Genomic DNA, 23,426 nt, shown 5'->3' with positions numbered 1-23,426 from the left:
CAGTCCAACACAGGATTATGTACCTGCAACCATGGAAAACCCAGCACGATAACATCATGCAAGTTATGCAACACCAGAAATCGACAATCTTCCTGATGGGCTGGCGCCATGCGCATGGTTGCCTGTGTCCAAAACTGGGGCTTATTTCTAGCCAAGGGTGTAGCATCAATGCCCCTCAAAGGAATAGGGTTCTGCAAAGGCTGCAAGGGAAAACCACAACGCTTGGCAAACTCAAAATCCATTAAATTCAAGGCGGCGCCTGAATCCACAAACGCCATGACAGAAAATGATGACAATGAGCAGATCAAGGACACAGATAACAGAAATTTAGGTTGTACAGTACTGATGGTAATTGAACTGGCGATCCTCTTTGTCCGCTTAGGGCAGACAGAAATGACATGAGAAGCGTCGCCACAATAATAACACAACCTATTTTGACGTCTGAAACCTTGTTGTTCCGTTCTAGACAGAATTCTATCACATTGCATAGGCTCAGAAATTTGCTCTGAGGATAACGCCACAGCGCGCACAGTTCTGCGCTCCCGCAGGCGTCGGTGAATCTGAATGGCCAGAGACATAGAATCACTCAGACCGGAAGGCGTGGGAAACCCCACCATAACATCTTTAACGGATTCAGAAAGCCCCCTACTGAAAATTGCCGCCAAAGCATCATTATTCCATTTAGTCAACACAGACCATTTTCTGAATTTCTGACAATACAATTCTGCCGCCTCTTGACCCTGAGACAGGGCCAACAAGGTCTTCTCAGCTTGATCCACAGAATTAGGTTAATCATATAATAGTCCTAAAGCCTCAGCTTGATCCACAGAATTAGGTTAATCATATAATAGTCCTAAAGCCTGAAAAAGGGAGTCAATATTAAGCAAAGCCGGATTCCCAGATTCCAGGGAAAACGCCCAATCCTGCGGGTCGCCACGCAGCAGGGAGGTTACGATTTTTACCTGCTGAATGGAATCACCAGAGGATCGAGGTCTCAGGTCAAAAAACAGTTTACAGTTTTTAAAACTCAAAAATTTAGACCTGTCACCAGAAAACAAATCAGGAGTAGGAATCTTCGGTTCTAATGCAGGAGTCTAAACAATATAATCAGAAATACCTTGCACCCTAGCAGCGAGCTGGTCTACACGAGAAGCTAATTCCTGAACATTGATGCTTGCACCAGGCTCCTCAGCCACCCAGATATTCAGAGGGAAGAGAACACAAAACAGACTGGAGAAAAAAAAATGGCTCAAGAGCTTCCTTCCCTTCTTCTGAGATGCATTTAACTCATTGTGGGCCAGTTGTACTGTTATTATCTGGTGACCTTGGAGCTGCATGAGAACTTTCACTGGAGAAAGTGGCCACTATACTTACCGCAAACCTGAACTTAACACCGCAACTAGAAGTAGCCGTGGAGTGTACCTAACAAACCTAGACACCTCGTCACAGCCGGAGGACTAAATACCCCTAAAGATGGAAATAGGAATACTATCTTGCCTCAGAGCAGATCCCCAAAGGATAGACAGCCCCCCACAAATATTGGTGGTGAGTCAGAGAAGAAAAAACATACATAGGCAGAAAAAGAGGATTAGCACAGGAGGTCACTCTAGCTAGATAGGACAGGATAGGACAGAGTTCTGTGCGGTCAGTATTAAAAACCCTTCAAAAAATCCACAGCAGAATATACAAAAAACTTCCTACATCTAACTAAAGATGTAGGAGCGTATATCTGCAACTCCAGTGAATCCTACAAACAGAGTAGGAATAAACTGAAACAAGCACACAGCAGTGTGCCACAGATACAAAAACAAAACACTTATCTTTGCTGAATTTGGCAGCAAGCAGGAGAAGCCAGAAAGAGATCCAACACTTCACAAGGAACATTGACAACTGGCAAGGGCTAAAGGATCCTGCACACCTAAATATCCCAGTCAGAATTGTAATTATCCGATACACCTGGCCAGGACTGCGAGTCAGAGACAACTGCATTCCCACCAACAACCACTGGAGGGAACCCAAGAGCAGAATTCACAACAGTAATCCAAACCCTAACTTTAGCCCCAACCCTAACCCTAACTTTAGCCCCAACCCTAACTTTAGCCCCAACTTTAACCCCAACCCTAACTTTAGCCCCAACCCCAACACTAACCCCAACCCTAACCCTAGCCCTAACCCTTACCCTAGCCCTAACTCTAGCCCTAACCTCAACCCTAACTTTAGCCCCAACCCTAACCCTAATGGGAAAATGGAATTAAATACATTTTTTAAAATTTTATAATTTTTCCCTAACTAAGGGGGTGATGAAGGGGGGTTTGATTTACTTTTATAGCGTTTTTTTGGCAGATTTTTATGATTGGCAGCCGTCACACACTAAAAGACGCTTTTCATTGCAAAAAATAGTTTTTGCATCACCACATTTTGAGAGCTATAATTTATCCATATTTTGGCCCACAGAGTCATGTGAAGTCTTGTTTTTTGCGGGACGAGTTCACGTTTTTATTGGTACCATTTTCGGGCACATTGCATTTTTTGATCGCTTTTTATTCCGATTTTTGGGAGGCAGAATGAACAAAAACCAGCAATTCCTGAATTTCTTTTACAGGGAGCGATTATTCCGTTCCACGTGTGGTAAAATTGATAAAGCAGCTTTATTCTTCAGGTCAGTACGATTACAGTGATACCTAATTTTTGGCGCTTTTGCACAATAAAAACTATTTTATATAAAAAATTATTATTTTTGCATCGCTTTATTCTGAGAGCTATAACTTTTTTATTTTTTTGCTGATGATGCTGTATGGTGGCCTTTTTGCGGGACAAGATGCCGTTTTCAGCGATACCATGATTATTTATATCTGTCTTTTTGGTTGTGTGTTATTCCACTTTTATGATATGGTATGATAATAAAGCGTTGTTTTTTGCCTTGTTTTTTTTTTTTTTTTGCGGTGTTCACTGAACGGGTTAACTAGTAGGATAGTTTTACAGAGCGGGTCGTTACGGACGTGGCGATACCAAATATGTGTACTTTTATTGGTTTTTTTTAATTTACATAAATAAATGGATTTTTTTGGGATTTTTTTTTTTTATCTTTATTTGGGGATTTTTTTTTATACATTCTATTTTTTTTTTTTTACTTTCTAACAGGGTGGGACATCACTATATTAGATCAGATCGCTGATCTGACACTTTGCATAGCACTGTGTCAGATCAGCGATCTGACAGGCAGTGCAGGAGGCTTTCCGGTGCCTGCTCTGAGCTAGCCACCTCACTTCAGGACTCGGAAGGAGCCCCGCAGCCACCGTTGTTCCGGTGGGAGAGCACAGGGAGCCCCCAATCCCTGCCCGATGCCCCTCTATGTCCCTGTCACTACTGACAGCGGCATCAGAGGGGTTAAATGCCCACGATCGGCGCTAGCGCTGATCGTGGGCATTGCTGCGGGGTGTCAGCTGTCATATACAGCAGCACGGTGGCGCAGTGGTTAGCACAGCAGCCTTGCAGCGCTGGAGTCCTGGGTTCAAACCCCACCAAGGACAACATCTGCAAAGAGTTTGTATGTTCTCTCCATGTTTGCGTGGGTTTCCTCCGGGTACTCCGGTTTCCTTCCACATTCCAAAGACATACTGATAGGGAATTTAGATTGTGAGCCCCGTCAGGGACCGTGATGATAATGTGTGCAAAACTGTAAAGCGCTGCGGAATATGTTAGCGCTATATAAAAAAAATAAAATAAATTAAAAAAATAAAAGACACCGGCACGTGATCACCGCGGCGCTCAGTGTGAGGCCACGCGATCATGCCACCGTGCTAGTATTGCGGTTTGCGGGAACTCAGTTCCCGCAGAGCAGTACTAGTACGGTGCATGTCCGGAAGGGGTTAAAGAGAACTATTTATAATAGTGCAGAGCTGATTTTGTTATAAATTTAGATCTGGAGCATTTGGAAGAGGCAATGGGGAACTTTTTTTAAAGACCACCACGGAGTTACAGACTCAGGTAAGAAAGGCAGGCAGATTCCACCATAATCAAACTATCATACAGATAAACATGTAGAAAAAGACATAGAGTAAAAAAAATACATCAACAACAACGTATGTATGAGGGGAGAGTTCCAACACTTAACCGGAGTTGCACTCATTTATAGTGGACCATTGGAGCCACAATGAATCCTGACCAGAAGAGTAGAAAAAGTATTAGCGCTCCCCATTTTAGGAGAGATTCTGCAGTAATCTGAATTTCTTAAGATTGAAAACATACCGTATTTTTCTGACTATAAAACGCACCTAGGTTTTAGAGGAGGAAATAAGAAAGAAAAATTGAAGCAAAAAATGTGGTCAATTCTGTACTTAATATCTCCTATCCTGGTATATATGTTTCCCTCATCCCTATCCTGGTATGCATTGCCCCCTCATCCCTACCCTGGAATGCATGGCAAACATCCCTATCCTGGTATGCAGGGTCCCCATCTATGTCCTGGTATGCAGGGCCCCTTCCTTATCCTGGTATGAATGGCCCTCATCCCCATCCTGGCATGCAGGGCACCATCAGAATTTTTTTTTTGTAAAAAAAAGAATATTACTTACCTTCCTGTGCTTCCTTGCAGCATCTTGTTACGGTGCCAGCAGCTGCTTTATGCTTGTGAGAAGCACATGGCAGGTTCGTCATGTTCTGCTTACAAGCCGAAGGACAGCTGTCGCAATACTCACTGCTCCCCACACCAGGACTATGTACATGTAGGGCAGTGAGTATTCATTGCTCGTTAGTAGCGAGCACAGTGTTAGCTGCAGGCTTCCTGCAGCTGCTGGGTATTCACATGTCCCTGCTACTAAAGGGAATATTCACTGCATTCAACACCTATGGGAGTGGAGAGCAGTAAATATTCATTCCCTTAAGTAGCGGGCACACGAGAACGCCCTGTGGCTGCAGCTAACAGCGTACCCGCTATTAAAGAAAAATGAATATTCACTGCTTTCCACTCCCATGGGCGTGGAATGCAGTGAATGTTCATTTCTCTTTAGCAGCGGGCACAGGAGTATGCTGCAGCCACGGGCTCCTACCTCCTGTGACCTGCTGCTCCCTCACCTCCCCACCACAGCCAGAGAATGTGCATCTTATAGTCCAAAAAATACGGTAATGAAATTTATGATGTGGAGTGAATCCATGAAACCAGGGCTTGAGCCATGCCAGTACATCTTCTGCAGGCGCGAATAAATGTATATTACAAACATAAACCATGCACAGCTTGAAAGATATATCATGGCGCAGGTTTAATGTCTTTTATGTAGTTTATCAAAATCCTTCTTGAAGTTAGTTGATTTTAAAAGAAATTGAAAGTCAGGATTAAAGGAAACTCTATTATTATTATTATACAGAAATTCACACTTGGCCCCCACTGCACATTTAATGTTAGCTATCATAATAGAGAAGTTTGGCAAGAAAAAAAGAGAAGGTAGAGGGAGAGATGGTAGACTCACCCAATAAAACGCCAACAGCATCATTACCCTCCGTTTTCTCTTACAGGACCATCATAATTTTCTTTAAGTGATTCTCTAACTTGTCAACACATTTTACGTATGCTGTCATTTGGCTTTGTAGGTTACCTGGGCAGGTAAGAGTCAGTGTCTCCTAATCTCAGGGGTAGGTGGATCCTCCAGGTTGTAAGTTCTATGGAAAAGGTCTTTTAATGCCCAAAGTCATTTGAACAATTTTGGATGGAGGAGAATGTTGTGGTCTAGAGATAAAATGGTGAACGCACGATTGTGATACGGCCGGACTACACCACCTATAAGGCACTCACAGTCGATGACTGAGAAGAATCTGTGACTTCTCAGCATTTAGTGGTTACTACTCACCTGGGTAGTCATATGTAGGAATCTCCTCTTTACATCGCTCATCACCCCTCACATATGTCTCTGTAGTATTAATATGGGTCAGATCTTCACCCTGAAACAAATATTGTAAAGGACACAGACCGATGGAAAAGTCACATCTATGATCAGTTCTAATCCTGCCACCTCCACTGTTCTCATTACACAAGTATAAAATATATAATACTGGTGAATAAAAAAAGACTGAGCACAAGACCTTCACAGCCGTCTACACATCATATGGGAGAGGTCATGACACCTTCTCTCCATCTACCTGATGACCCTGAGGAACATTGGGATCTTGTTTACACTCCCGTGGAAGAAGAGTACGGGGACATCTCTCTGGTGTTGCCCTCTTACTGGATAGATCTGGAGGAAACACATACAGGGACTGAATTCATTCTTTACATACAGAATTATTGGCCGTGTGTATTTAGTCCTGTCTATTACCTGGTGATGTGAGGGGCTGGGGAACCTCCATCATGAAGTCCTTGCACAGATCTTTGTGTCCTTCTAAATACTCCCACTCCTCCATGGAGAAATAGACGGCGACATCCTGACACCTTATAGGAACCTGACACATACAATGATACCGTCACTTTCCGATCCCTTCAAAGCATTACTGTAAAACGTCCAAGCATTCCCAGCAGTGTCACCTCTCCAGTCAGCAGCTCAGTCATCTTGTAGGCGAGATCTAGGATCTTCTGGTCATTGATGTCCTCATGTATCAGGGGGTGAGGTGAAGGTCTTGTGATTGGGCTCAGGTGTCTTACCCATCTCTCAGACACAGGGTCCTGACAGCGCTCACTAGAGGTCTTCTTCACTACTGTGTAATCCTGGTTATGGAGAGACACATTAATAAATCTCACTACAGACATTTCCAGAGTCCTCACCTCTCCAGTTCTGTCCATCTGTTATTCCCATAGATAAGAATTATGTAATGTGACGTCATCAGAATCTCTCACCTCTCCAGTAAGCCGGAAGAGGATCTCTAGGGTGAGGTGTAATATCCTCTCTGCCATCTTGTCTCTGTCCATATCCATCTTTGATGGGTAAATCAGGAAAATTCTCTTATATAGAAGATCTTCACTGAGAGGATCCGATATTGTAGAGACCTGAATGAGAAGATGTAACATCATGAAATCCTGTGTAATAATAATGGAAACATATGAGATTTATTATTTTACAGTAATTAGCTTTCTTCTTTAAATATATATATAAAGCAGAAAATCTGGGTACCCCATGGAATACAAAACCACATTTTTGACCCAGTTTGAGTGAAATTTTGCACAGCCCATCTAATACACCAGAGTAAAAATACTGCGAACATTAAAACTCAAAATATCCCCCTTCGCAAAATTTTTCCCCCCGAATTCAGGCTCTATTAAAAATAGGAGAAAATGTGCGTCTGTGTGATGGCTGCAAAACCACACTTGTTGCCCAAAAGGTCCTAAAGATTACAAAGACAGCGCCCAGAGTCGCTCTTAAAGAGGCAGCAACCATATAGTGTGGGGCAACCTGATAAATCACTCTAAAGTCTGTAATTATAACATTGGCTTTTGCAGAAGTAACTGTGAATTGCTTCACAGTAAGATGAGATTGTTCTTGATACCTATAGCAACCAGAGTGCATCTTTCAGCATTGAAGCTCCTGAGGTAAAGTGAAAGCTGAGCTCTGATTGGTTGCTATGGACAAATAGAACAGTCTGACTGTGAGGCAGTCACACATTTCCTGATTTATATACATAGATTTACCTATTAGATCTCTGATCATTGTGAGGTGAATACTAACTATTTTAAAATTCCGTAAAAAAATGACTATATATTGGGCAAGTTAATCCAAAAGCTCAGAAAGCAAAACTGTCTCAAACAGCTGAGACAAGTGAACTATGTGAGTCCTGGCTTGAAAGGAAATGGATGAGACAGGCTGAATCAAAGCATGTGGAAACATCTGAACAATGGGAATGTCATATTTATGAGAAATGGATGACACACCCTGAATCAAGGGATGCAGAAACATCTGAACAAAATGATTAATGTTGTCAAAATGACGAAGGAAGCTGACTTGAGTTTTGAAGCGTTTCACTACGACCCAGTTCAGGACTATAGGTCACATCTTAAAGTCATAATGTGCAAAATGGACGTAATATGAGAATATTGTCAAGCAAAAATGTTTAACTTTAAATCGCCTGGTGTGTGATGATGAATGGTAAAGTCAATTTGCCACCTGTAACGCTACCTCTCTAACCACTTTTTTCATACATGTTGGGAACAACTCATGAGCCTAAGCAGATTTCTGCAGATTATTAGATACAATTCATCATTCCAGATTACATCCTTTGGTATGACAGCTGGACATAAGAAGATTTATGCCAACTTTTAAAGTCCAGGGACAAAAATATTACGAAGTAGCTTGATGCTTCCTGTAGCAAATGAAAATCTAACATTTTTCCAACTTTACTCTGTGTGAGATGAACAGATGCAAGCTGATCGATGTGAAGCTATACCTGAGACTAAAAAGACATTGTTTTGAATTTGCAAAGATTTTTCCATCAACACAATCAGTTAGTAAACCTTTATAAAACAGCCTTAGAAAAAATGTTAGCGCTCCCCCCCCCCCCCCGCATAAAACCATATAACAAATATGGTCGGGGTCTCATGGCCACATAGACCATAAGAAGCACCTTTTGTTTTGGTTCTACTAATGTAGTAAGGTCATTCAAAGGTCAGTGTAATTTTCTGTGAGTTTACACGAATTGGTTATAACCGTTTTTGGCAAGTTTTATTGCGCCTTTTTTTGCTGGGTTTTTATTGGCCGTTGGTGTTTTCGGCGGTCTTTTTTGAATTATATAAACCCCTTGTTACTCAATCTTCCCCCATTCTGTCGGAGCAAGTAGAAAGAAGAGACTTGCCTTTGGGATGGAGAATCTACTTCAAGAGCTCCTATCCAGAGCCGGCGGGGAGGAGGGAGTGGAATTGCTAAAGAGCTGCTTGGCTATGAAAGCTCCATCCGCAGCTTCTGAAGCCATCCCTCTTTTTCCAGAATCGAGTGTTCTGCTCCTGCCGTCGGGTCAAGATGCCCTGGGGCAGCAGGGTTCCATTGCCGGTACCAGGTCCAGGAAGCAGAAGACAACATTCTCCTCGTCTGCTTCACCGCCGACATCCAGGTGCAGCGTCCGCGAAGCAAGCAGGAAGTTGCGACGCCCTCCTTCATCGAAGTCCCGCAGCCCGGCGCGAGACTTCCGCCACCGTCATCAGGAAGATCCTGCGATGTCAGCAGAAGCTGCCGGGAAGGCTGGCGAGGGCCACTGCTGTAAAAGAGCTGCGGCGCCCTCAGCTTCATGCTCTCGGGCAGCTTCATCAGCATCCCTACAAGGCTGCAGGTCGATTCTAGCTGTCCCGCAGCAGTCTTCAGACAAGGAGAAGAGATGCCGTCACCAGCAGTCATGCAGCTGTACTCGCCCAACATGGTGGGCTTGAGCGCAGACTGCTCAGGAGATCAAGGACACGATGACTGATCCACAAGGGCTGAGACTATAAATGTTCCCATGTCTGTCCCACACAACCAATTGAAGGACATTATTAAATCTGTATTAGCTGAAGCTTTAGATGATGTCTTTAGCCCCTCTCCAGCAGCAGCTTCCCATACCGCTTCTTGTATGGAAGCTCCGTTAGCTATTACTACCCCAATCAATCCGTTCAAAGAAGCTCTTGCCTGTGAGCTTTCCCCACAGGGTTTCCATTTAAGCTCCTCTGTCAAGGAGCTTATATGGAACAACCATTATGTTGATCTGTTTTCTTTACTCCCCCGCAAAGATCAACTGTCTAAATCTGGAAAAAAGGATGATAAATCTGAGCCAGATGATTCAAAACGCAGCTCTATCAAATCTTTTAACAATTGGATACAGGCCTTCACCATTTACGCTGCTGTGCTGGGTGAAAAATCCCCTAGCCTTTATAGAAAATTATTTCAACATCTATTATATAATTGCCTAAGGGTCACATTCGTCTTTCTGTCCTTCTGTCTTTCTGTCTGTCACGGATATTCATTGGTCGCGGCCTCTGTCTGTCATGGAATCCAAGTCGCTGATTGGTCTCGGCAGCTGCCTGTCATGGCTGCCGCGACCAATCAGCGATGGCCACAGTCCGATTAGTCCCTCCCTACTCCCCTGCAGTTGGCGCCTGCTCCATACTCCCCGCAGTCACCGCTCGCACAGGGTTAATGCCAGCGGTAACGGACCGCGTTATGCCGCAGGTAACTCACTCCGTTACCGCCGCTATTAACCCTGTGTGACCAAGTTTTTACTATTGATGCTGCCTATGCATTGTCAATAGTAAAAACATCTAATGTTAAAAATAATTTAAAAAAAATAACAAATCATTATATACTCACCTTTCACAACGCTCCGGTGACCTCCGGCAGGTTCCGGTGCCAAGAATGGTATGGGAGAAGGACCTGCCATGACGTCACGGTCATGTGACCACGACTTCATCACAGGCCCTGCGCACCTGCATGAGAAGGACCTGCCATGACGTCACGGTCATGTGACTGCGACGTCATCACAGGGGCTGCGCGCCTGCGTGAGAACGACTTACAGCGCTGCAGGCTTACCAAGCGCCTGCTCTGAGCAGGCACTTGGTAAACCACCTCCCTCCCTGCAGGACCCGAATTCCGTGGCCATTTTGGATCCGGGGCTGCTGCAGGGAGGAAGGTAAGAGACCCTCGCAGCAACGCGATCACATCGCATTGCTGCGGGGGTCTCAGGGAAGCCCACAGGAAGCCCCCTCCCTGCGCGATGCTTCCCTGTACCACCGGCACACTGCAATCATTTTTGATTGCGGTGTGCCGGGGGTTCATGTGCCGGGGGCGGTCCGTGACCGCTCCTGGCACATAGTGCCGGATGTCAGCTGCGATAGGCAGCTGACACCCGGCACGATAGGGCCGGGCTCCCCCCGTGAGCGCGGCCGATCACGCTGGACGTACTCTTCCGTCCTTGGGAAGTAAGGCCCACCCCACATGGACAGAATAGTATGTCCAATGGCAGAAAGGGGTTAAGGATTCTAGTTCAAAGAGCTCAGACCTCAGAGATTCTGTAAAGACTGGTCTTCTGGTTAAGCAAATACCCAGATCAGGAGACCAGTAAGTTATTATTTGATGGCTTTTCAAAAGGTTTTTACATTCCTCAGTTTAAAGGAGTCAGTTGTAAGATTGTTAAGAATTTGCCTTCTTTAGCTGTTCATTCTGAAGTTGCTAGGGATAAAATTTTCACTGAAATCTGGGTTGGGCAGTGTTGCAGGCCCATTTTTATCTCCTCCATTTAGGAATTTTCGTATCTCCCCTCTGGGTATTGTACCTAAAAAAGATTCTGGTTCTTTTCGCTTAATTCACCACCTGTCATATCCCCAGGGCCTATCACTGAATGACGAGGTAGACAAGGCATTATTTTCCGTTACCTACTCTTCCATTGTTAGTGCTCTGGATATGCTTAAGAAATTCGGTCAAAATGCTTTGATGTCTAAATCTGATATCAAATCTGCATTTAGACTTCTTCCCGTACATCCAGATGGTTTTAATTATTTAGGTTTTTATTTTGATGATTGCTTCTTTTTTGACAAATGTTTACCAATGGGTTTTTCTTTGTCCTGATTTTATTTTGAGAGTTTTTCTTGTTTTGTGCATTGGGTTTTGAAATCTAGTTGTCAGGACTCTGGTATTCTTCACTATTTAGACAATTTCCTTTTTGTCGGCCCAGCTCAATCCTCATGCTGCAAAAATCCTCTCCACAGTTTTGTCCAGTTATGTTCCTATTTTGGTGTCCCAATCGCTCATGAAAAGACGGTTGGTCCATCAAATCGTATTGAATTTTTGTGTATTATCATTGATTCCCAGAAGATGGAATCCAGTCTTCCTGAAGATAAAATCTCTAAATTACGTAATTCGCTTTCTTATTTCTTGTCTAAAGACAAGGTTACACTTAAAGAATTACAATCTTTGCTAGGATTGCTGAATTTTACATTACGTATTATCCCAATAGGCCGGGCTTTTTCCAGAAGCCTCTACGAGGCTACAAAAGGTCTCTCATCACCCAATTCTCATATCAGAGTTCGTTCTGATTTGAAGGAAGATGCTAAGATTTGGCTTTCCTTTTTGTCAGAATTTAATGGGAGATCTGTCTGGCAGTCTTCTTTTGTTACAGATGATTCAATTCCTTTTCTTTTTTTCGGCGGATAGCATTTCTGATCCTAGTATTTTATTTTTATCTCACTAATAAGGTAACTCGGAACTTATCAGTTCTGGAGCTTTTTTCTATTTTTATAGACATCCATTTATGGGGCCATATGATGCAAAATTCTAGAATTTTTTTATTCTCTTCAAATCAAGGGGTAGTTTTTTCCATCAACACTTTATTCTCTAAAAATATTTGGGCAGCTAGGATTTTGAGACACCTAGTATTAGCATGTTTAAAATTTAACATATGGCTGAAAGCAAATCTGGGTAAAAGTAAATTTGTTTTAGTAGCTGATTCTTCACGCAATCGTCAGTGGTCAATTTTTTATCAACAGGTGCCCAATGCGGACGCAGAAGCAACCTCTTGCCCTCATTCAGTTTGGGATGTAATCGCAATCTAATTCCTTATTTTATCCAGCACTCTTTATCAAAAAGATCATGGGCCGATTATTCGGCCGCATGGAAAAAATGGATTAAGTTTTGTGATTTGCATGGCTTTGATTCGACAACTTCCAGCCCTATTTCAGCTTTGAAATTCGCAGAATCTTTTGTTCAGAAAGGTTTATCTTACTCTGCAGTAGCAAAATGCTTTGCAGGAGTTTCCTTCTTTTTGAAACAATATGGCAGAACTGCAATGACTGACCTTTTTCCTGTGAAATATTTTTTAAAGGGCTTTAGGAGGAATAATTTTTTACCAGATTCTCGACGCCCTATATGGCTATATTCACACTTAGCGGTTTTTACCGCGGAACCGCCGCGATTTTGATGCTGCGGGTCCGCAGCAGTTTCCATAGCGTTTACAGTAACATGTAAACCCTATGGAAACCGCAAACCGCTGTGCACATGCTGCGGGAAAAAACGCGCGGGAACGCAGCGGTTTACAACCCGCAGCATGTCACTTCTTTGTGCAGAATCGCTGCGATTCTGCACCCATAGGAATACATTGAACCGCTTACTTCCCGCATGGGGCTGTGCCCACGTTGCGGGAAGTAAGCGGATAATGTGCGGGTGGTACCCGGGGTGGAGGAGAGGAGACTCTCCTCCAGGCCCTGGGAACCATATTTGGGGTTAAAAAATAAAAAAATCTGGTTATACTCACCCTCTGATGTCCGGAGCTCCTGGGCGCTGCACGCGGCTGTCCGGTCAGAGTTGCTGTGCGACCAGGACCTGCGGTGACGTCGCGGTCACATGACCGTGACGTCACGAAGGGTCCTTCTCCCACAGCATCTTAGGAACCGGACCGCCGGGTGCAACGCCCAGGAGATCCGGACATCAGAGGGTGAGTATAACCAATTTTTATTATTTTTAACATTACTATTGATGCTGCATATTGCTGCATATGCAGCATCAATAGTATAGGCGGAAACCCGCAGCGGAAAACGCGGAACAAACCGCGATAAATCTGCAGGGAAAACCGCAGTTGTTTTGCCCTGCAGATTTATCAAATCCGCTGCGGGAGAACCCGCAGGGACCCGACGCAAGGTGTGAACATAGCCTATCTCTCCCTTTGTTAAAAGGCATTTGTTCATCATTTGTTCATGTGTGTTTGAACTCTGTTATTCAGTTCAATAATTTCACTTTCCTTTTTCGGGGCTCTTTGTGTCAGCGATGTGGTTTCAGTCAAGACATCTGAGCCTTCAGGGCTCCTGATTTCCGATGTTAAACTATATGATTCATTCTTTCTTTTATTTATAAGAAAATCTAAGATGGATCAGCTGGGTAGGGGGACTAAGCTAAAAATTTATTCAGTTTCTGACCCAATCATCTGTCCAGTGGCTAATTTGTCAAAATGGCTTAATTTAAGACCTTCAGTCCAGGGCTCCTTATTTTTGCACATGGATAATACACCGGTCACTGTCTTTCAATTTAATTTGATATGAAAAAAGTGTTTGAGTTTTTTGGGAAAAGAACATCTTAAAATTACTTCTCATTCCTTTAGAATTGGAGCAGCCGTGGAAGCATCCAAGGCTGGTTTATCTGACTCTAAGATCAAACAGATGGGATGATGGGATTCAAAAAGGTTCAAACTTTATGTATGGCATGACTTGTATGATTATTAACTCTAGGTTTTCTTTTAGGTCCAACAATTATTTGGATCGTTGGGCATTCCTTTGTATTCTGGGCCCAGAAGAAGGCTAGCCAGCGCTCTTATTCAGAGAATTTGTCTTTTAAACCTCTTAATATTCAGGTTTTTTGGCACAGTATTCACGGTATGAAATGGCCTTCTCTGGTTTTTGAATTTAAGAACTGTTTAAAAAAATGTCCTTATCCAGATTTAATTATTTTTCATATCGCTGGGAATGATCTGGGAAAGATCAATACTTTGGACTTGATGGCTACTATGCGGTCTGATATTATCTGGCTTAAACAGTTTTTTCCCTCCATTAGCCTTGTTTTTTCCGAAATTATTCCCAGGCTTTTATGGCATCAAAGTCAACCGCTCTATGGAAAAAATTTTACCCCTGGTTAGCGGTTTTTCTTTCAGGCATGGAGATTTAGAGGGCTTTTTACCAGGATTATTTAGGCCAGATATGGTCCATTTATCAGATATTGGCCTTGATATTTTTAACTTGAATTTGGAAAATACTATTGAAAAATGGCTGTGTTGTTTTGGGGGGCTTTGACTCGCTGAGTCTTGGCCTTGTGGGAAAATAACCCATTTATGGGTGATTGGATATTATTGGAAGTTTGGAATTTTGGACATCTGATATGTGGAATTTATTTATTGGTCATTTTATGAGTATTTATGTAACCCAAAATAAACTTCACGGCCATTTTTATTCCAACATTAAATTGTTTTTGTCTATTTATTTATTTATATGCATGACCTTTTGTTTTGGTTCTACTAATGTAGTAAAGTCATTCAAAGGTCAGTGTAATTTTCTGTGAGTTTACAAAAATTGGTTATAAACGGTTTTGGGCAGTTTTACTGCGCCTTTTTTTTGCTGGATTTTTATTGGCCGTTGGTGTTTTTGGCGGTCTTTTTTGAATTATATAAACCCCTGGCTACTGAATCTTCCCCCATTCTGTCAGCCTGTCAGCGCAAGAAGAAAGAAGAACCCACCCTCCCTCCCGTTATTTTTTTATTTTAACTGTCGTGTGGTTTATTTGTGGGAAAATCACCCATTTATGGGTGGATTGGATTTTATTGGAAGTTTGGAATTTTGGACAACTGATGTGTGGAATTTATTTATTGGACATTTTATGAGTATGTATGTAACCCAAAATAAACTTCACAGCCATTTTTATTCCAACATTAAATTATTTTTGTCTATTTATTTGTATGCATGGGTTTTATGTGGACATGTCAAGTGTGGAATGTCAGGCTGTAATAAGAGCAGACAAGACACCGGTTGGTGAGCACAAAAGGAGATTTACTTCTCCCGGTGTTAATGAAGTAGCTATTGTAATGGTTGGATGGGACTTTCTAAGCCGAGATATAATTATTCAGTGACGAAGTGAAAATCTTCAGCTTATTACAGAAACACATAGATCATATGATGCTCTGCAATATCCTATAATATTGTGGAATGGCCAAGATGGCGATCACTATAATCTAACGCAGACTGATTCCAACACTGCTAGGCCAACCAATAAACCAACCAATAACAAAAATATCAGCTATGGACGTCTACACCTACCAAATAATGATCAGGCAACTTTCTCATCAATGTATAGTGGATCTGTATGCCAAGGTGGAGAGCGAGCGTCTTCTGTACATACAACTGAACCAACAAACACTTACAGGGAGGCCATGCCAAAAGCGTGGTCTGATGGAGGATGGTCCACACTGGGACATGACATTGCAGGAGGCGTCCCTCACTCGCTTTCCTCCTCATCTTCTAACCTGCTCCCTATAATAACTACAACCTGTGCACCTTCCAATCCCCGGGCTCTGTGGGACAAATACACAGAACATCCTAGAGAAGATCTTCATAGAGAGCGCAGGAGAGGTAATCCGGACTTAGACATCAATGTCACTGCCGACAGATTCACCACAGTCCTCCTGACTCTAGAAGAAAGGAGCCAATGTATCAGTAGTGACCCTCTAATAGCATCAGGTCACCGGCACCAGCTCCACCAGCCTTTGTGTCATGGGCAGAGATATTCTGGGAGAGGAAAGCCAGGATTTGGGAAGATGAGAGGATTTGTCCCAGTAAATAAGCCTCTTCTGGTTGATGACCACAGATCGGGGGATTTGGCAATTATGGCTCAGATTCCAGGTGAGAAGAGGAGACGGTTTTCCTTGATGCCCCAGGAGGTTCCGGTAAAACATTCTTATTAATTTGCTTCTCTCAGAAATTCCCTCAATCAATAACATTGCTCCGGCAATGGGGTTATGGGGCTGGGGTTGTGGCCGCTCTCTTACATGGAGGCCGCACGGCTCAGTCAGCACTAGGATTACCCCTGAATCTAGCGCTCTTGTAATCTCCCATCTGTAATATCACTAAGGTCTATGAGAGGTCTGGAGGGATCCAATCACTTAATGGGGGGAATTGTTCTACTTTTTGCAACGTTACCTGTTCTTAAAGGAGTAACACCAGCAGAGGTCCTGAATACTTGTCAGCACAGCAGAGTCCTGCATACACTGAGGCCCTGATCATGTGACCCTGACTCCTCCCCTCCTGTGACCTCATCACAGGTCCTGTGCGCACAGAGAAGCCATATATGTGGAGTGCGGCTCTGCGGTGGAGGTAAGTGCTGGAGATTCTCCATTACTTGGCGTGGGGGAGATTAACCCCTTCAGCACTGAGGAGACTCTTTTGGGGTCTCTGTGTGCTGTGAACAGTGAGGTAACCGCTGTGGACAGAATGCGGCTTAGCTGGTTACACATTAGATCCAGTCAGACACCTGCAGGATGAGAGGACAGAAGCCCAGAGAAGTTCTCCCACAATGTGATGATTCCTCTCCTAGCTCCAGCACAAAAATGTAGATACTAGTTGTTAGGAGTCGAGTTTCCTCTGCTGCACAGGGGGAATCTCGATCCGTGTCTGCTGCGGTCTCCCATTCTGCATCGGCCGCAGTGGAGCCTGCTCAGCGGAGACATCGCTCCCAGCGTCTTGCTGAGACTGATTCTGTGCAAAGGGTTACTGCTGCCTCTCCTGGCTCTGCTGTTGTTCCCTGCACTGATCTGCGGTGAGCAGGCTTTTCCGGGACTACTTTGCACACACTGAGCATGCCCAGGGCAAGATCTCTCAGTGGAGATCTGGGGTCACATGCTCAGGTACTGCAGCGACTTCCATTGGTCCTTCTCACGGAAGGTCCTGCAGGTGCTAGGACTAATTTCTGCTATGCACACTGAGCATGCCCAGGGCAAGATCTCTCAGTGGAGATCTAGGGTCAAATGCTCAGGTACTGCAGCAATTCCATTGGTCCTTCTTTGGAAGGTCCTGTTGGTGCTGCAGCTATTTAAGGCTCACATGGCCGCACGGCCATGCGCTAGTATCCTCTTATGTTATGTGTATTTGCACCAGTGTGGTCATGTGTTTGAATGTGTTCAGGGACCCAGCTGAAATAAGCCCCTAGAATGCTGGCACCTCCGGCGAGGATATTGTGTTTAAGTGTGTTCAGGGACCCGGCTGAAATAAGCCCCTAGAATGCTGGCACCTCCGGCGAGGAGTTTGTGTTTATGTGTATTCAGGGACCCGGCTGAAATAAGCCCCTAGAATGCTGGCATCTCCAGCGAGGAGTTTAGTGTGCATGCATGACCACTGACTGCTCACATTTGGGTAGTTGGCCTGTGCCTCTGTGAAAGTCTAACAGGGCACAGAGCTTTGCCTTCTTGGCTGCTCTGTGAAGCTAACAGAGCTGGTTTATACCGCCATATAGTGCTGCCATTTATTTAGCAGCAGGTTCTTTCCTGCACGGTGGATCCCAGGTTGCGAACGCACCAATCCCACTAAATAAATATATTCGGTGCGTTCCACCAACCCTAACACTGGTGATGAGTGAGCCGCTCTCCACTACTCGATCCGGCATCGGGGGCTCGGACAAGCTTGTTACTGGTGTATCTGTTATGATCTGGAGGTTTAGGAACAACATGAGACAAGCTCTGAAGGAGGTGGTATCTGTACTGACCGCAGACCCTGAACCTAGCAGCGCAACTAGAAATAGCTGTGGGGGGTACCTGACGCTCCCTAGACCCCTCGGCACAGCCTAAGATCTAACTTCCCCTAAAGATGGAAACAGGAAACCTATCTTGCCTCAGAGAAAATCCCCAAAGGAAAGATAGCCCCCCACAAATATTGACGGTGAGAGGAGGGGAAAATAACATACGCAGAGATGAAATCAGATTTTAGCACAGGAGGCCAGTCTAGCTTGATAGATAGGACAGGAAAGGATACTGTGCGGTCAGTATAAAAACTACAAAACAATCCACACAGAGTTTACAAAATCTGCACACCTGACTAAAGGTGTGGAGGGTAAATCTGCTTCCCAGAGCTTCCAGCTAACAGAAAAAATCCATAATGACAAGCTGGACAAAAATAGAATGCACAGAACAATGAGTCCACAACATGTGGGCTGAAATGAGCAAAGCCAGAACTTATCTTTGCAGAACTGGTCAGGAAACCAGGAGAATCCAAGCAGAGATGTGAATCCAGCCAGAGAACATTGACAAGTGGCATAGGCTGAAGACTAGAGCCAGGTTAAATAGCAGAGCCAGGAGAGACGATTAGTGAAAGCAGCTGCTAAAGCTAAACCCAAGGAGCGGCAGTTCCACTCAAAACCACCAGAGGGAGCCCAAGGGCAGAATTCACAAGAGTGCCATTTACAACCACCGGAGGGAGCCCAAGAACGGAATTCACAACAGTACCCCCCCCCCCTTGAGGAGGGGTCACCGAACCCTCACCAGAGCCCCCAGACCGATCAGGACGAGCCAAGTGAAAAGCATGAACCAAATCGGTAGCATGGACATCAGAGGCAACAACCCAAGAATTATCCTCCTGGCCATAACCCTTCCACTTGACAAGATACTGGAGCCTCCGCCTCGAAAAACGAGAATCCAAAATCTTCTCAACCTCATATTCCAACTCTCCCTCAACCAACACTGGGGCAGGAGGGTCAACCGAGGGAACAACGGGCACCACATATCTCCGCAACAAAGATCTATGGAAAACATTATGAATGGCAAAAGAGGCTGGAAGAGCCAAACGAAAAGAGACCGGATTAATAATTTCAGAAATTTTATAAGGACCAATAAACCGAGGCTTAAACTTAGGAGAAGAAACCTTCATAGGAACATGACGAGAAGACAACCAAACCAAATCCCCCACACGAAGCCGGGGACCAACACGCTGACGGCGGTTAGCAAAACGTTGAGCCCTTTCCTGAGACAACGTCAAATTGTCCAAATCTGCTGCAACCTGTCCACCACAGAATCAACACCAGGACAATCAGAAGGCTCAACCTGCCCAGAAGAAAAACGAGGATGAAAACCAAAATTACAAAAGAAAGGTGAAACCAAAGTAGCCGAACTAGCCCGATTATTAAGGGCAAACTCGGCCAACGGCAAGAAAGACACCCAATCATCCTGATCAGCAGACACAAAGCATCTCAAATAGGTCTCCAAGGTCTGATTAGTTCGCTCAGATTGGCCATTAGTCTGAGGATGAAACGCCGAAGAAAAAGACAAATCAATGCCCATCCTAGCACAAAAGGCCCGGCAAAATCTAGAGACAAACTGAGAACCTCTGTCAGACACAATATTCTCCGGAATGCCATGCAAACGAACCACATGCTGAAAAAACAATGGAACCAGATCTGAGGAGGAAGGCAACTTAGGCAAAGGTACCAAATGGACCATTTTAGAGAACCGGTCATAAACAACCCAGATAACAGACATCTTCTGGGAAACAGGAAGATCCGAAATAAAATCCATGGAAATATGCGTCCAGGGCCTCTCAGGAACCGGCAAAGGCAAAAGCAACCCACTAGCGCGGGAACAGCAAGGCTTGGCCCGGGCGCAAGTCCCACAGGACTGCATAAAAGCACGCACATCGCGAGACAAGGAAGGCCACCAAAAGGACCTAGCAACCAAATCTCTGGTACCAAAAATCCCAGGATGACCAGCCAACACTGAACAATGAACCTCAGAAATTACCTTACTTGTCCATCTATCAGGAACAAACAGCTTCCCCACAGTACAGCGGTCAGGCCTATCAGCCTGAAATTCCTGAAGCACCCAGCGCAAATCAGGGGAGATAGCAGAAAGAATCACCCCCTCCTTAAGAATGCCAACCGGCTCAAGGACTCCAGGAGAATCAGGCAAAAAACTCCTAGAGAGGGCATCAGCCTTAACATTCTTAGATCCCGGAAGATACGAGACCACAAAATCAAAACGGGAGAAAAACAGGGACCATCGAGCCTGTCTAGGATTCAGCCGCTTGGCCGACTCGAGGTAAATCAGATTCTTATGATCGGTCAGGACCACAACACGGTGTTTAGCTCCCTCAAGCCAATGTCGCCACTTCTCAAACGCCCACTTCATAGCCAACAACTCCCGATTGCCGACATCATAATTGCGTTCCGCAGGCGAAAACTTTCTGGAAAAAAAAGCACACGGTTTCATCAAAGAACCATCAGACTCCCACTGAGACAAGACGGCCCCTGCCCCAATCTCAGAAGCGTTGACCTCAACCTGAAAAGGAAGAGAAACATCCGGTTGACGCAACACAGGGGCAGAAGTAAATCAGCGTTTAAGCTCTTGAAAGGCCTCAACAGCCTCAGAGGACCAATTCGTCACATCAGCGCCCTTCTTCGTCAAATCAGTAAGGGGCTTAACCACACTGGAAAAGTTGGCAATGAAACGGCGATAGAAATTAGCAAAGCCCAAAAATTTTTGAAGACCCTTCACAGATGTGGGTTGGATCCAGTCATGAATAGCTTGGACCTTAACAGGATCCATTTCTATAGATGAGGGAGAAAAAACAAAACCCAAAAAAGAGACCTTCTGAACTCCGAATAGGCACTTAGACCCCTTCACAAATAAAGCATTATCACGAAGGATCTGGAACACCATCCTGACCTGCTTCACATGAGACTCCCAATCATTGGAAAAAATCAAAATATCATCCAAATATACGACCATGAATTTATCAAGATAATTGCGGAAAATATCATGCATGAAAGACTGGAACACAGATGGAGCATTAGAGAGCCCAAATGGCATCACAAGGTATTCAAAATGGCCTTCGGGCGTATTAAATGCAGTTTTCCATTTGTCACCCTGTTTAATACGAACAAGATTATATGCCCCTCGGAGGTCAATCTTAGTAAACCAACTAGCCCCCTTAATCTGAGCAAACAAATCAGTAAGCAAAGGCAAGGGGTATTGGAATTTGACCGTGATCTTATTAAGAAGACGATAATCAATACAGGGTCTCAAGGAGCCATCCTTCTTAGCAACAAAAAAGAAACCCGCTCCCAATGGTGATGAAGAGGGCCGAATATGCCCTTTCTCCAAAGATTCCTTAACATAGCTCCGCATGGCGGCATGCTCTGGCACAGACAGATTGAAAAGTCGGCCCTTAGGGAACTTACAACCAGGAATCAAGTTAATAGCACAATCACAATCCCTATGTGGAGGAAGGGAACTGGACTTGGGCTCATCAAATACATCCTGGAAATCCGACAAAAACTCAGGGACCTCAGAAGAGGGGGAAGAGGAAATTGACATCAAAGGAATGTCACTATGTACCCCTTGACAACCCCAACTAGTCACAGACATAGTTTTCCAATCCAGCACCGGATTATGTTCCTGTAACCATGGAAATCCCAGCACAACAACATCATGCAGGTTATGCAACACCAGAAAACGGCAATCTTCCTGATGTGCAGGAGCCATGTACATAGTCATCTGTGTCCAGTACTGAGGTTTATCCTTAGCCAAGGGTGTAGCATCAATGCCCCTCAAAGGAATAGGGCTCTGCAAAGGCTGCAAGGAAAAACCACAGCGCCTGGCGAATTCTAAGTCCATTAAGTTCAGGGCAGCGCCTGAATCCACAAATGCCATGACAGAAAAGGACGACAATGAGCAAATCAGGGTCACAGATAAGAGAAATTTAGGCTGTATAGTACTAATGGTAACAGACCTAGCGAGTCTCTTAGTACGCTTAGGGCAATCAGAGATAACATGAGCCGAATCACCACAGTAAAAACACAGCCTATACTGATGTCTGAATTCCTGCCGTTCTATTCTAGTCAAAATCCTATCACATTGCATAGGTTCAGGACTATGCTCAGAGGATACTGCCATATGGTGCACAGCTTTGCGCTCGCGCAGACGCCGATCAATCTGAATGGCTAGAGACATAGATTCGTTCAAACCGGCAGGCGTAGGAAAGCCCACCATAACATCTTTAAGGGTTTCAGAAAGATCTTTTCTGAAAATAGCAGCCAGAGCCTCTTCATTCCATTTAGTGAGCACAGACCATTTTCTAAATTTCTGGCAGTATAACTCTGCCGCTTCCTGACCTTGACACAGGGCCAACAGTGTTTCCTCAGCATGCTCTACAGAGTTAGGTTCGTCAAACAATAATCCGAGCGCTTGAAAAAATGCATCTACATTCAATAATGACGGATTCCCTGTTTCAAGAGAAAAAGCCCAGTCTTGCGGATCACCACGCAGCAAGGTTATGATGATTTTCACCTGCTGAATGGGATCACCTGAAGAACGGGGTTTCAAAGCAAAAAACATTTTGCAGTTATTTTTAAAGTTCAAAAACTTGGATCTGTCCCCAAAGAACAAATCCGGAGTAGGAATTCTGGGCTCTAAAGCCGGAGTCTGGACAACATAGTCCTGGATACTCTGTACTCTTGCAGCCAGTTGATCCACACGAGAAAACAAACCCTGAACATCCATGCCAGAGCATATATCCTGCACCACCCAGATATCAAGAGGAAAAAAAAGGCAAACCAGAGCACAGAAAAAAAAATGGTTCAGAACTTTCTTTTCCTTCTTTTGAGATACATTTAATTCATTTTTGGCCACTTGTACTGTTATGATCTGGTGGTTTAGGAACAACATGAGACAAGCTCTGAAGGAGGTGGTATCTGTACTGACCGCAGACCCTGAACCTAGCAGCACAACTAGAAATAGCCGTGGGGGGTACCTGACGCTCCCTAGACCCCTCGACACAGCCTAAGATCTAACTTCCCCTAAAGATGGAAACAGGAAACCTATCTTGCCTCAGAGAAAATCCCCAAAGGAAAGATAGCCCCCCACAAATATTGACGGTGAGAGGAGGGGAAAATAACATACACAGAGATGAAATCAGATTTTAGCACAGGAGGCCAGTCTAGCTTGATAGATAGGACAGGAAAGGATACTGTGCGGTCAGT

The 23,426-nt window shown here is 44.4% G+C and overlaps 2 protein-coding genes across 3 annotated transcripts in view; one reads left to right on the top strand and one right to left on the bottom strand.

The window, feature by feature from the left end:
- The window catches only part of LOC138663407 (oocyte zinc finger protein XlCOF6-like), a 29,713-nt gene extending 12,995 nt beyond the window's left edge, over positions 1-16,718 (bottom strand). For both annotated transcript variants that reach the window (XM_069749596.1, XM_069749597.1), the window contains exons 1-6: positions 16,607-16,718; positions 6,824-6,973; positions 6,515-6,694; positions 6,309-6,432; positions 6,133-6,227; positions 5,844-5,934 (exon numbers count right to left, since the gene is read on the bottom strand). In XM_069749596.1, the coding sequence (XP_069605697.1) occupies positions 5,844-5,934; positions 6,133-6,227; positions 6,309-6,432; positions 6,515-6,694; positions 6,824-6,901 (568 nt within the window). In that variant the 5' untranslated portion in view covers positions 6,902-6,973; positions 16,607-16,718. The remainder of the gene's footprint in view (positions 1-5,843; positions 5,935-6,132; positions 6,228-6,308; positions 6,433-6,514; positions 6,695-6,823; positions 6,974-16,606) is intronic.
- Positions 16,719-16,721: 3 nt separating this feature from the next.
- The window catches only part of LOC138663403 (oocyte zinc finger protein XlCOF7.1-like), a 77,866-nt gene continuing 71,161 nt past the window's right edge, over positions 16,722-23,426 (top strand). Inside the window, exon 1 of the mRNA XM_069749588.1 lies at positions 16,722-16,780. The gene's annotated coding sequence lies outside the window, so the exon portion shown is untranslated. The remainder of the gene's footprint in view (positions 16,781-23,426) is intronic.

The sequence above is a fragment of the Ranitomeya imitator genome, chromosome 2 (genome assembly GCF_032444005.1).
Source record: "Ranitomeya imitator isolate aRanImi1 chromosome 2, aRanImi1.pri, whole genome shotgun sequence".
NCBI classification, from domain to species: Eukaryota; Metazoa; Chordata; class Amphibia; order Anura; family Dendrobatidae; genus Ranitomeya; species Ranitomeya imitator.
Note: the sequence above shows the minus strand (reverse complement) of the source record. Positions and strands in the feature narration are given on the sequence as shown.